Source organism: Sparus aurata, chromosome 18 (assembly GCF_900880675.1).
Source record: "Sparus aurata chromosome 18, fSpaAur1.1, whole genome shotgun sequence".
NCBI classification, from domain to species: domain Eukaryota; kingdom Metazoa; phylum Chordata; class Actinopteri; order Spariformes; family Sparidae; genus Sparus; species Sparus aurata.
In genome coordinates this window covers 21,772,989-21,787,197 of record NC_044204.1, presented here as the reverse complement: position 1 = coordinate 21,787,197, position 14,209 = coordinate 21,772,989, and the positions used below count along the sequence as shown (strand labels likewise).

The window sequence follows — 14,209 nt, the reverse complement described above, 5'->3', positions numbered from 1 at the left end:
GGGTGCACGCAGGAACGAGACACACTGGCACAAGACAAACGAAGACACAGACTATTTAACACATGAGGGAGAGGGGAACAGGTGGAAACAATCAGGAATCAGGGATGACCTCAGACCGGGGACACAAGAGGAAGGGCAAGGGACCTGAAACGATAGGGAGGTTAGATTTTCAAAATAAAATAGGAAGTTCACAAGACAAAAAACCAAGACAAGACAAGACCTCACCGCTGTGTGACACTTCTATTTTCCACACTGACTGAAGTTAGAAATTCAGAAGGGAGAATACTTCTGTCAATGCCCTTCAGACCCCTTTAATTCAATCAAGCTTAATCCAGTATCACAGTCAATAGCTCTGATTTTTAACATGAATGTACATAATTTCATCCAGTTGTTGTCAAGAGATTTCAGTGGTGGAAGGAGAAACCAGCCCACATTGCCATCCTTAGAGCCACATCACTACCATCGGTTAACCTTTCAGGTTTTATGAGTATGTTTGACTATTAACGGCCATCACTGCATAGCTTCAACTAACATAATCAAGTCAAAGTCCGCTCAGAGCAATTTTCGAACATGGTACCACCACAAACTGAGCATCAGAGCGGTCTACAGTGACGAAAAGACATCAAAAGTAAAATACAATAAGAGACTGAATTCACCACCTGCCTGCATGGATACTGCTGCATTCTTACGTTCATTAATTATTTAGCCAGCTTGATAATATCATCTGAGGCCTCTTCATCTGTCAGTCACAATAATCACACAGTTCTCACCTATTGTCTGGCTTCTCAAGGCAATGATCCAATAACATACAGTCGCTTATGACTCGCCTCAATTTCCAATTAGAGCTGCACAACTCCCAAGTTTCTGCGGTTGATTCCATCTCTGCTTCAAATTATAATTTATAATTCGGGCATTTACCAGACGCAGTTAATCAGAGGGATTAACAATTAGTGCAACAGTAAAATAAGTGAAAATTCCTCAAGCATCAACAGGGTAAGTAGCCAGATAATTCAGAGTACCATGTGGAAGTGCGATGCTAATTGTCACTGGAATGGACTCTTTAATTCCGATTAAACCATAATTAAGAATCTACATTTGAGGCGCAGTATCCAAAAGGCTAAGCTGCACCCCCCCGGCATGGGGGAATAGGCTAAACTAATTATGTCTGTATAATGTTGCACAAGCAGAAATAGTGTTGCATTCATTTACCCTAAATGCATAATTCAATGTTGTCAAGCACAGTGTCCTCACCATGTTTACAAGTTAGCTATATCATTAAATCGTATTTCCAATCCATCATCATTATCAATATTTTCCTACATAATTGCTTATAAAAGCGTTTAATCAGATTTATACATGCAAGACATTTAAGCATGTATCTTCATCTCTCAGCAAGATTTTTTGGATAGATAATACCTCATGGTCCGAGATAGATGCACAGCAAAATAAGGCTCCCTATAGCATCATCCTATGTTTACATCCAAGCCAAAGATCACGCTAACTGTTTAGACAAGGAGACACAACTGCCACAGAACAATGCTAGCTCAATTAAGCTAAACTCAAAGTACAGAAGCAGCTGAGTAAACTAAGCAAACGTGTCGGCTGACAGCAGGGGTGCGAGTGAATCCCGTCTGCACAGGAAACGTAAAACAGCTGCAGGAGAGGCAACATATTTAACCTCTCTTCAAGGGTTCTCAGTGGTATGTCTAACTCTGCTGAACAGCACTGCAGCTCTCGGCTTTTCCGTTTGTATTTACAATGGCAAGTTCCCAGTAGGGCCCATATATATTTCCCACAGTATTTACAGCAGCTATGAACTGTAACCATCTTCTCACATATTAAACAGTCATGAATGGGTCGCACTTTAGTAATCATGTGTTACATAGAACAGTTGGCCTTTAGTAATGTTCTTATTCAGTCATAGAAAATGTGGGTTTCATCTCAGACTTTATTCTCAATTAAATGTGATAACTTGACGGTTTCTACTGTAACGCCCTGCTCTGCGTTCGGACAAAGAGGGAGCCTGAGATCAGCTACAGCATATTGAAGTGAGCAGCAGATGATTTAATAGGAATGAGAAAAAAATATTTTTATTGGTTTATATAAAAACAAAATGCATCAGACCACAAGTGCATGTCTGATACGATCAGTCTGATCTGGCAGCTGTTTCCTGCCTGACGCATTCATTATGGACCAGGCTCCTGGAAAGGCTAGCAAAAAATTGTGATAATTAAGTTTAAAGAAATAAGGAAAGAAGACGGAAGGGAAAGAAAAGAAAAGAAAAGACACATTTCAGTTTGGTGCGTTTAATAATGTGATTTAATTACCATTGAGTCCTGTTATTCTTGTGTTATCTAGTTTAGTCTTAAATAATAACAACACATTATACTGGAAAATTGTTATAACTGTTATGTGTGTTCTTCTCACATCTATCTTAATTCTCTAACAACTTTGTAAAAAATGATGGTTTTTAAAGTGCTGAGTTGCAAGATTCTTGGGTTCATCAACTATTTTAACCTATCATTTTAACCACAAACTAAAGCCTCCAACACAACCACAGAGCAACATTATAAACTTAATTAAGACTTTACTGGGTTGGGTCTGATACAGCTAGGTGCACCCAGCTAATTGGTTTGAAAGGTATTGATTGATTGATTGATTGACTGATTGATTGACTGATTGATTGATTAACTGACTGACCAGTTACTTGGTGTGGTGATCCAATTACTGATCGAATGTAGGATGTCACTTCTGAACACCTGATCACACTGTAACTGTAACTACTCAGCAGTGCTGCTGTATGAAATGCAGCGTCCCTCCAAGCATTTGATGAACCTGTGAGAATGCAGGCCTGGACGGATAATAAGTAAAAGGTCATTCTTCTCAGAGCCTGAGGCCTGCTGAGCCTCGACAGACTGGGATGCTCGAGCGGAGCAGGTATGTGATGCCCTGACCTCTGCTGCCCGAGGAAACGTTGGCATCTGGCCACAGTGGCTGCGGGGTGATCGCAGAGCGTCTGGCCACATCACTATTCTCATCCACCCACTATCTCTCCGTCCGCCGGAGCTTTCGACGAGCCTCCGAGAGCCGTCGTCATAGCAACGGGCAGGCCTGCCGATGCCCTTGGGGACCGTTTCTTGACAGAATTCCTCGGCGTCCTCCCTCAGCAGAAGGTCGGCCCCTCTGCTGAATGGCTGTTTATCTTTGCAGACGTGTAAGCTTCAGTGTCCCCCGGCTACTTTCATCGCTCTCCCCTCTGTTCACTTCTTCCTCTCCACTTATTCTGAATGCCAAAACTCATCTCGAAATTAAGTGAAGAATTTAAAGCTGTGAAAACAGACAGAGGAGGATGCGGTCCTGTTTTCAGATTCAACAATGATGTAGATGACACTGCAAAATTTCAGATGTATTTCTCTTTTCCCATTAAGTCTTGATGGGTACATTAAGACTCAGGGGCTATTATACCTCAACAAAGACTCTGTGAATAATGGACAAGGTGCAAGTGCAGGCTATTCAGCACAGGGATATTTATATTGTCACCTCGCTGAGGTCACAAATCTTGGAGAAGAGGCTCTAAGGAGTTGCTGACATTCATGACGACACACACCAATCACACACACACACACACACCTGATGAATGGCTACTTACTGGCACCTTCTTTTCGATGCAGCAGAATGGGTGTCCTCCCAGTAACCACGAAGGGAGACAGATGGTGGAAAGAGGAAGACATTAGAGGGCTAGAGGAAGAAGAAGGAGAATAAAATGGGGGAAGAATTGCACTAGCAGAATCCATGGGGGAGAATAAAAGGATAAAATAATTATTCTCAATCAAAAATCTGTAATCCTTATTAGAGGCAGAAGCAGCTGGTGCAGCATCATTTGTCACCGCTGTGCACCTTTGATACAGACAGATGATCCTTTGTAAGTCCGCTGAATACCGAACACAGAAATTCTTATTCAAATCTAATCTTTTTAAATGATTAGTATGATTGAAATTCAAAGCACATGTAGCATAATGGATTTTTAGTCATGGACTGAGCTCAGTATGAAGCCTATCTACAAGACATCAACCCTTATCTGATGGCATGACGCAGGCTAGAGATCAGTAACGCATCGCTGCCGTTGTAAATGAGCCGTGCACCCACATAAGCCACTGTTATCAGAAACAACAAGTGACAAGAATATGAATCTGAACTATTGACTGATGTGACTCAGCCTCCTGCTACTGACAGTTTGTTCTCTGCCTGTGGCACTCAGAAAGGTATTTGCTCTCAACAGTGCACCCCTGCATAATAATCCCGAGCAGCGCTGTCATTCTCTTTATCCGCATCTCTCTGTTTTAGCCCATCTGCACCATTAACATCACAATCAGCGTCTCATCTTTTGTCAGCGTTCATCCGAGTCCTAGATCACAGATATGAGCATAAATGTCTGGTTCTTTTTCCCTCGTCACGCAGTCATTCCTGTCCATTTTCCTTTCAGTCTTTCAGTCTGCCACAAACACAGAAACCCACATGTCACGTACACACACACAGTCTTTCAGTAATCTTGCTTTCACTGCCTCCCACACAGGCATCTGTAAAAGAGCAAGTGTGGTTCACAGCACTAGCTTGGTCCACACTAGAAGAGCCTGGCAGGCTCAGAGACCTTAATGTGTTACATACTCTGTGTGCATTATGTTGTAGGTCTTTGATAACTGTACTTTCCCCCAAGGCCAGCCTCAAATATCAAATGCTTTTACCAAACCGAAATGTCCCTATTTTCACTTCAGTCCTGTGCATTTTTTCAAAACATCCAAACACTTTTGTTTCAGCTTCACATTTAGCAGCATTTTGAGATACCAAAGGTATTGTTGCTGTTGAGAAAGCAGGGTATCTAACGTCTTTGCTTGCATTTTTTTCTCTTCCTTTTTCTCTTTTGCAGGTGAATGATTGCGAAACAGAGAGCGGCCTTTGCAGTTCGACCCTGTCCCATGCTGCTCCCTCCTCTCAGGGGATGGCCAAGGTCCAGGATGGACACACGAACGCATGTGACAGGTACACGGTGGTCTGCATGGCCTCTAGACGACAATGAAACTAAATGAGCTGGCCGATATGGCCCTCAAATAATATTTTGATATATAATATCAGAATGTTTTTGACCAAATATGAATGACTGTGTTTATCAAGTTGGTAATTTCACAAAATATTAACAACCTATTCCCCCCAAGAACACTAATGGATAGACCACTGTCTGGGTCTGGACTCAGATGCCATCCTATCCGGACCCAGACTCAAATCTGATAACTTAATGAGAATATTACATTTCTATTTTAACTGATGCAACTATTCCAGCCTTTACAGCCCTGGAAACTCACAGACTAACTGAATGCCTATAAATCACTCAAGAGACGCAACTATAGTTAGCGAAAACAGAGGCGTTGAGGTTATCAAAAGAGGACCCAAATGCAGAACAGAGGCAGGCAGGTAAAAGCTAAATGCAAGCTTTAATGTTAGCTGATGTTCAAAGTCCAAAATACAAGCAACACACGGCAGGAAAGAAGGTTGGCAGCAAAACAGGAGAAATGCAAAAGCTAAAAACAAAACTGAATACGAACCAGTTTAACACTGGGACACAGTCAGCAAACCGGGGAGATAAACGAGAGGCACAGACAAACCAACGAAGAGTGGGGGAAGACAGGAAGAGGAGAGTAAAACATGACACATTAGGATATAATCTACAAGATAAAACAGGAAACTACCAAACCAAAAATCCAAACCATGACAAGAGATTTAAATCAAGCATAGACTCTTAACAAGTTCATTCTTCACACGAGCAGTTTGAGATCAGTATATTTCTCATCTGACACTATGGTGATTATTAAAAGAGGCACTGTGAAGCACAACTACTAGACAAAGCACAGAGCAAGTTTTGAGGAATCATACAATACAAAATCAAAATATTTCATATGTCACTGAATCATAATGCAAGTTAGACATTATGAGATGTTGGACCTTTGCTTGAGTAAATTCTCTGAACTCGTTTCATCTCGGATCTGTATAATTTGTGCAGGGCTCTCAGGGACATCATTTAGGTGCACCTAATAGTACAATTTAATCCAATTTCTTAATTATGTAAATGATTGTAAACAGGAATACATTTGCTCAAAGGCAACCGTCTTCTCACCCATTTGATGATGGTTGAGGGTACTTTCATTTTGTTATTTTTTTTTTAATCTCACCTGCTGAATATCAGGCGCTCGAGTTGACCGAAGTTTGTGGTTCACTTGCTAATTTATGGGTGCAGCCTAGAGCCTGATGGTGATGGGGTGGGGGGGGGGTAGAGGATGTTAGGGAATGTCCCATTCTATAAAATATTTACAAATAGGCTACTGCTAAACACAGAGAGATTTTTGATAAATTGTGGGTAATGTGGATATAAAGTACGAAAAATTTTGAACTTATTTTAAATCTGAGTGTGTGTGTGTGTGTGTGTGTGTGTTCTCTGCAGCTCTGCAATGTTAGAGGAGAGCCAGGATGGTATGGACAGTGGTACCCTAAGTCCTGCCACAGCTCGACAGGTCACCATCCAGCGCCACCCAACTCAAGGCTTCGGCTTTATTGCAGGCAGCCAGAGGCCTGTTATTGTACGCTCCGTCTCTGCCGGTAAGCACACAGAGAGACTGAGGGCTCTTTAAGTGGATCCTATGATGACTCCAACTCCATTCTACTGTATGTACGTGACTGGCTGTGTGCCCCATCTTAATGCAGACGGCCCCTCCTTTGGCAAGCTTCTCCCTGGAGACCAGATCTTGGCCATAAACGAGGAGACGGTGAGCGACGCGCCCCGAGAGAGAGTCATAGACCTTGTAAGGTAACATCCTTTACTGTCCCAGGAGGGAGGGAGGGGGAGGGGGAGGAGAAGGGCCAGGGGGACCAGCAAACATGGGCAGGTGAAAGTAAAGGGGCCGCGGGTAAAGAGGGTGGATCAAAAGGAACAAACTGTTTCTTATTGCCGCTGATACGTAACATCAACACAAACCTGTGGATGAGTCAGTCCTTTTGCAGCTGAAGGACAGCGAGGAAATGGCAGATATAAATCCGGAGAAGCTCTCCAAATACCATGCTGTCCGTTGCGTTATCTAACCCACTCCACTCTCTATTCTCTCTCCATAGACGCTGCAAAGACACTATAGTTCTCACTGTGCTGCAGCCCCATCAGGTAGTATAATGGGACACTCACTCTCTTTCATCTTCCTCTCCCTCAGGATTTCACACACTCTTTCCCTCAGGATTTCCACACAGTCTTACCACTCTTCCTGTCACTTTGAATCATACAGAAACACACGTCCAGGGTTCTGTTTCCAACACTAATGCAGACAATCATTAGTATTCATGGCCGTGCCTACACATTAGAGTAATTTCTTTTTCTGGTTTTGGAAACAGCTCCATGCAGACGACACACACACCTACATGATGGCTTATTAAACAAAATCGGGCGTGCACACCACCATATAGAGGGAATAGCATTTATTCAGCCATCTGGATGTATTTAGAAGATGAAATACGGATATGAAAATGCAAATATTTGAATATTTCATAACTTGGAACCTAAAGGTCCACATGAGTTATGCAGCAGTCCTGCAGGGGATTGGCCTCATGGTCTCTAAGCAGCTCACATTATTTATTGTTCTCAGACCAACAAGCACAACAGTTTCCAGATATTTAAACTTTTATCAGACGCCGTTCATGGTGAAAGCAGGATCGTAGTTGTCGCATTGCAGCAGCATTAGCCAGCTCTCCAACACACTTCTCTTTAGCGCTGGCAGTCACAGGGGCTTTTCTCTCACTTACGTCTCTTCTTTCAAGCTGATTCAAGAGTTCTTCTCTCTCTCTCTCTCCCTCTCTCTGTGTCTCTCTCTCTCTTTCTCTCTCTCGTCTCGTCCTCAGTCACCTAAGTCTGCCTTCATAAGTGCAGCCAAAAAGGCCCGCCTGCGAACCAACCCGCCCAAAGTGCGCTTTTCAGAGCAAGTGTCCATCAGCGACCCAGACTCAGTAAGTCCACGAGCCATGTCTTTCTGTGAAATGTGCAGGCAAACACATGTTCTTACCGCAGCACATTTGTCCTGTTTGATCAGCAATTGCAAAAAGCTTTGAGTATCCTCTCTCTGTCCTCGCATTTCATCCAACTGTGTGTGTGTGTTTGTGCGTCTTTGGTCCAGTGGTTTGGCCTTGAATAAAAATGCTTTCCTGACTGATCTGAATTCTCACAGGTGCGACCTGAACCTCTTTTCAAACATTTTGAAAAACAGCCACAATATCACGCAGAAATGTTGGAATATTTCTGGGTGTTCGGGTCCAATCTTACTTCTCATGGCGGAGCTATCAAGTTTATACATTTCTGACTTGAATATTAAACATCTACAAGCTACAAATAACACTTATGTGGCTTCTGTTACACAATTGTCAGATGAAGACCTGCTCTGGCATATGAGTGAGACTGTATACAAATCAAATAAGGGATGAGGGAGGTCAGAAAAAGTTATTATTATAAGAAAATGTGGTTTTCTTCAGCACTATGAAGGTGAGTTTTGATAAACTATTTCAGTCTGAATTACCCTTCCTTCCGCTGTCTGTGTGTATGCTTTCTCAAAATCCTGGTCGTTAAGGGAAACAGTAACAACAGCAACCGAGCTACCAACCTACATGCTGAAGATACCCCTACCATAATCTGGTCGCTAAAAGTACAAACCCAAACAATCTAACAGCTGGTCAGCCATTTTAAAGGGTAAATCCACCAGTTGTACACATTAAATGTGTTTACAGGATTTGGGAGTACTATTGAATATGTGAAAAAAGAAGCATAAAGCCTTTTTAAAGCCAGAGGAAGATGAATGTAATCTGATAAATTTCCTCCAGTGATGTCACTCAGTGGCATCACGTTTTTGAAACAGGAAAAGAATGAATGGAATAAAAAAGACGATATCTGGTTCTGTTTATCAAGTTTTTTCAAACTGCCCTTAATGAGTCCAACAGTGTTATCAGAGTGCAATGCAGGACAGTGGACTGCTTTTCAAAACCTGGCGCCTACAATACTCACAACACAATTTAGCCACTGAGTGACATCGCAGGGGGAGAACTATGTGCAGCTTTTTCTGGTGCTATATGCTACTTTTTCCACATACGCAGTGGTACTCCCCAAGACCTGTGAACACACTTTAATGTGCAACATTGCTGAAGTTAGCCTTTAATGACAGGGCTCACCTTCCAGCATGCAAAACAATTTACTCTAACACTGTTTTACAGGGTAATTGTTGCTGCATCCTGGGCTTACTGCCACCCTAAAACATTGTTTTTGGTTTAAAGTAATACAAACCAGCCAGAGTGTTTATTTCCATTTTAGCACAATGATAATGGGTGCAGGCAGAACTAACCCCTACCAACACAGTGGAGAAAGTCTGGCTAGGCAAGACTACTCATTTGGTGACAATAATAACTGTTAATTTAGAAGCTCTTTATTCAACAATACCAAGTGGCTGTATTTCAGCATTATTTTGAGATATTTTGGGTAGAGTGTATTGCAGTTTTTCCTCCCAAGTGAAGATGATGGTCCAAAGGGAACATTAATTACTGTAGGCCTTACTTCTGTAAAAGAAAAAAAAAAGAAATCAAGCTTTTCTCAAAAACCGTAATAATTACCTTTGTATGGTCCCTAATGCACGGCAGTCAATCAAGGATTTGTGGGAGGAGAAGGAGGTTACACTGTAAATACAGATAGAGCACGAAGATGACAAGCAATGGGCAATCAATAAAGAATCAGAAGATGGAGAAATGGGTATTTCATCATTATTTTTTTCTATTTACCTTAACTTGGAAGTTAATGGAAGTTAATGGAAGAGGGTAGAGAACAGGATTGCTCATGACATGGATTACCAGGTCTGATAACCTTTGGATGAAGCCAACTCAGAGTGTTACGCAGACAGCTCAAGCTCTCCTTTCCCATTACAGCTGATTTGAACTTTCCGTCTAGCCTGACAGTATCAACTGTCAACATGATGTGAACCCAGAGATTTCCTTAATTAGACCTAAATCAAGACTTCAATTAAAGTGAGATATATCCCACAAACCAGCAAAAGGCCCTCAGGTCCATTAATGTCTCCTCACTGATTGATCAAATCTTCCTCCACGTTTCTCTCTCTGAATTGTGAATCCAACTTATTGGAGCTCATGAAACAGAACTCAAGGCACTGTCAGTGCAGACATAGGAGGAAGATGATATGATTGGAAATAATCGGATGTGTCGGTCACCATCCCCCACAACCAGGGCCAAGAGATTTCTAAATCTGTCTCCATTGATCAGGAGCTACAGGCTGCTATTGATCATCGAAAAAAGGCTTATCAGTGTTCACCACCTAGCCTGATGTTTATCAAGAGAAAAAGATGAGGCCATGTCGTCGAGCTGTGATTTGCCTCTAAAAAGGGGCGTTCAGACTGAACGCGATAGACACGAATTGAGCGGCAACTCTACATTGAAAATCAATGTAAATGGTGCGATGATCCGCAATTCAGGCAGCGGCGCGAATGGAGCGTATAGTGTGGCGTGAATGAAGCACCTGAAGCGTCTGGGGCGTCTGAAGCGGCGCGTCTGAAGCGGCGTGAATAAAGCTGAAAATATCGAACTTTTCAGGCGGCATCGCGCCGCGACATCCAATCAGCGACGAGTTCAAGCCGATGACGTCACTTCCCTCACGTACAGTTGTTTACACTCAGACCAACATGGAGGACAAGCTAATTGTAGCTGTGTGTGGGCACCCAGTGCTCTACGACACCGCAACTCACCTCAGACAGATGGACAGGCGCTCCGCAGCTAAGATGGAGCGCCTGTAGTTGGTGTCCAGGTGGGAGATCCTGGCACCGACCCGAGCTAACAGGTCCTCGAACTGGGCTCCAGTCAGCCTGAGGTACCGCTGGAACCAGTCATCATCCAGACGGAGCTCCTGGAGGAGACAGTGAAATTCCCCCAGCTCCGTGCATCTCTGCATGAACCCAGACAACAGGTACAGTGCAGCAACGGTGGTGATGTCAGCCATGATCGGGTAAGCGCGTCGTCTTGTCGCGCTTGACGCTCGGGGGAAAAAAAGAAGACGCGCTTGCCCGCTCATTTTTGAACCGGTATTTCTCAACCCGCTCTCTTTCCACGTCGATCATGGCTGACATCACTACCGTTGCTGCACTGTACCTGTTGTACAAGTCCCAGAAACGCCGGAAAACCACCCGCCGTCGTGTCTGGGTTTATGAAGTCCTCCGGAGACGCACGGAGCTGGGGGAATTTCACTGTCTCCTCCAGGAGCTCCGTCTGGATGACGACCGGGTCCAGCGGTACCTCAGGCTGACCGGAGCCCAGTTCGAGGACCTGTTAGCTGGGGTCGGTGCCCACACACAGCTACAATTAGCTTCTCCTCCATGTTGGTCTGAGTGTAAACAACTGTACGTGAGTGACGTCATCAGCTTGACGTCGCCGTCGCTGATTGGATGTCGTGGCGCAATGCCGCCTGAAAAGTTTGATATTTTCAACTTTATTCGCGTCGCTTCAGACGCTTCAGACGCGCCGCTTCAGACGCTCCGGACGCTCCATTTGCGCCGCCACCGCCGCCTGAATCGCGTGTCATTGCTCCATTTACATTGATTTTCAATGTAGAGTTGCCGCTCAATTCGCGTCTATCGCGTTCGGTCTGAACGCCCCTTAACAAATCAGCTACAGCTTCGCCTCACTTACAAGAATAAAAGGTAGTGGCTTGTATGGGAAGTTACAAACCCGTTTGTGGCGTCTCAGCACCAGTTCACCCTCACTTTAAAATGGTGCAGTATGGAGAAATATCTGTTCACTCATAAGTCAGACTTTAGTCACATCCAATCTGCACACAGGAACAGCTTGTTGAGCCTTCTGAATACTCAACTTCTCCAAAAAACAGACTGCCGGGCATCTGCTGTGGACACAGCTCTCTGTTTCAACTATTGCATTTTCTGAGATATATTGTTGCAATAAATCCACATCCTTTTACTGTCATGGGTGATGTCTGCATACTGTTCTTGCACAAATCTCATCATTAGATTTAAAAAGGAAGAAACACAGGAAACAGATGATGCTTGATTTAGTTTTGGCCAAAAATTACGGAGAATTTAATTTGGACTGCAAGGCTGTTATACCCTGTGCATCCTCCCCACATGTCGCATTAAAACCCCTGGATCTATCTCATTACATTAGATATCTTCTATCCCTCTGATCACAACTGTGGTTCTTTGAAACGACATAATGAGAACTGAGTCATTTTTGCCAAAAGGCTTCAGTCAGATAAAAAAATGGAGACAGCAACAGAGAGGGGAGGCTGCCCAACACATCACTTCCTAGCATATCATAGCTTTTCTTCTAACAAGCGCTTTCAGTAAAAGCAGTAACCTTGGATCAGACCTCTCCTCTACATGCCTCCACTCACAATACTCGCTGAATTCTTTCAATCCCACCACCCAATTTTCTTTGCATGATATACATACTTGAATGGAAAGACTGGACAAAATGAAAAAAAAAACCCTCTTTGATCCTGATACAATGCATGGTGTGGGCATCCTTTGGCTGAGCTTTACTCCTTCTCAGCTCAGTTAAAGTATCTCTCCATTGGTCATGTAAGGCATCTTTTGTTTCTTAACACCCTTATCAATACTTTTCTTTTTTTGTCTCAATAATAAAGCATAAAACAAACCATTACAGCTGGTTATGTTTGTGGTGTACAAATGATTCTTGATACCTTCTTTGGCACATCCTCACATACCATTGATTTTTTTTCACTAAACTGTTTTCTCCCTGAATCTCTTTCAGACAATGCTCAAGGACGACTCCTTGCTACTCATACCAAATGTGTTGAAGGTGTTCTTGGAGAATGGACAGATTAAGTCCTTTACGTTTGATAGCCGTACCACTGTAAGGGTACGTATTCACTACAGCTGTGCTCATGGGAAAAGTAAATTAATTTCAACATTATATAACAATATGTAAGATTTTGCCACCTCTTGAATTCATACTCCAAACTAAAAGATTGCAGCATATCATTAGCGTAACAGCTAAATGTGGCTTACTGTAGCTGTAGCTAGCTCAGTTAAGACATGTGCCTAGCAGTTCAGATTTGGAGCTCAATCAAACTTCCTACATATTGCATCTTTAAAGAAGATCTTAAAAACTTTAGCAATGGATCAAATGACCATACACCCAACTCTGCAGATCCTCTCATTTCTACTGAGCATTTTAAAGGTGCAATATGTAAGAATTTTAGTTAAAAATGTACTAAAATTATCAACAGAATGTGAAGAATTTACAGTTTTTGTCTATGGAATGTTGCATGCTAACCAGCTAGTCCGGGCCTTTTCAGGTACGAAGCTCCTGTGCTGACGGTGTAAACACCAACGCTTCTCTGCTCCGAGCTCCCAGTCCAGACCACTAGCTGCACGGCAAACCAAGCTAACTAGCTACCTAGCTGTTACTTTGGTGATAAACTTATGGCTTTGTTTTGAGTATAACTACACCTGCTTGCCAATTCTTACATATTGCACCATTGATTTTACTGTTTTTATTCACTCTCACACTGTTTTTCAGACAGAAAAATCACTGACAGTACCAGCACAGCACCAACTGGTAGACAGAAAAAGTTAACTTGACTAGCTAGTGAACAAAGTTGAGCATTGAGCAGCTAAAGAGCTAAAAATGTTTCTCAGGAGTTGGAAATGACCAAAACAGAGCTGATAAGATACTAAATATTTGAATTAATGTTCATTAGGTGACCGGGAAGAGGACTCAAAATTTAAGAGAGCATTGATCTGTGCAGGATGTTAATTCAAGCTATTATTCATTTTTGTATGCGGCTTCATGCGCTTCTAACAACCAAAAATTAATTACTATAGGTTAAACATTAAGCCTATTGTTAAAAATACACAAAACATGAGCATGCTATTGTTAATTTGTGGTGCCTCTCTATGAGATATTGAATTTCTATGGATTTTCAATTGTATAAACTAATTTTGGCGCTTCATGGGGTAGGCTCTATACAAACCAGGCACACTATTTCATCCGATTTCCTCCACAACATCAAGGTGTGTCACAGATAAATATATTACTTAAACCTTAAATTGCTCAAATCAAGTCTAGTGAGTAAGTGTTTTAAGAAAATAAATAGAAAAAGAA

At 42.6% G+C, this 14,209-nt stretch overlaps 1 protein-coding gene across 6 annotated transcripts in view; it reads left to right on the top strand.

The window, feature by feature from the left end:
- The window catches only part of frmpd3 (FERM and PDZ domain containing 3), a 94,749-nt gene that overhangs the window by 69,783 nt on the left and 10,757 nt on the right, over positions 1-14,209 (top strand). For 4 of the 6 annotated variants that reach the window (XM_030395584.1, XM_030395578.1, XM_030395580.1 and 1 more), the window contains exons 3-8: positions 4,925-5,037; positions 6,491-6,645; positions 6,751-6,853; positions 7,156-7,201; positions 7,930-8,034; positions 12,854-12,961. In XM_030395584.1, the coding sequence (XP_030251444.1) occupies positions 4,997-5,037; positions 6,491-6,645; positions 6,751-6,853; positions 7,156-7,201; positions 7,930-8,034; positions 12,854-12,961 (558 nt within the window). In that variant the 5' untranslated portion in view covers positions 4,925-4,996. Of the gene's footprint in view, positions 1-4,924; positions 5,038-6,490; positions 6,646-6,750; positions 6,854-7,155; positions 7,202-7,929; positions 8,035-12,853; positions 12,962-14,209 lie in introns of those variants that run through there. The other 2 variants (XM_030395581.1, XM_030395583.1) reach the window with 2 other exon arrangements.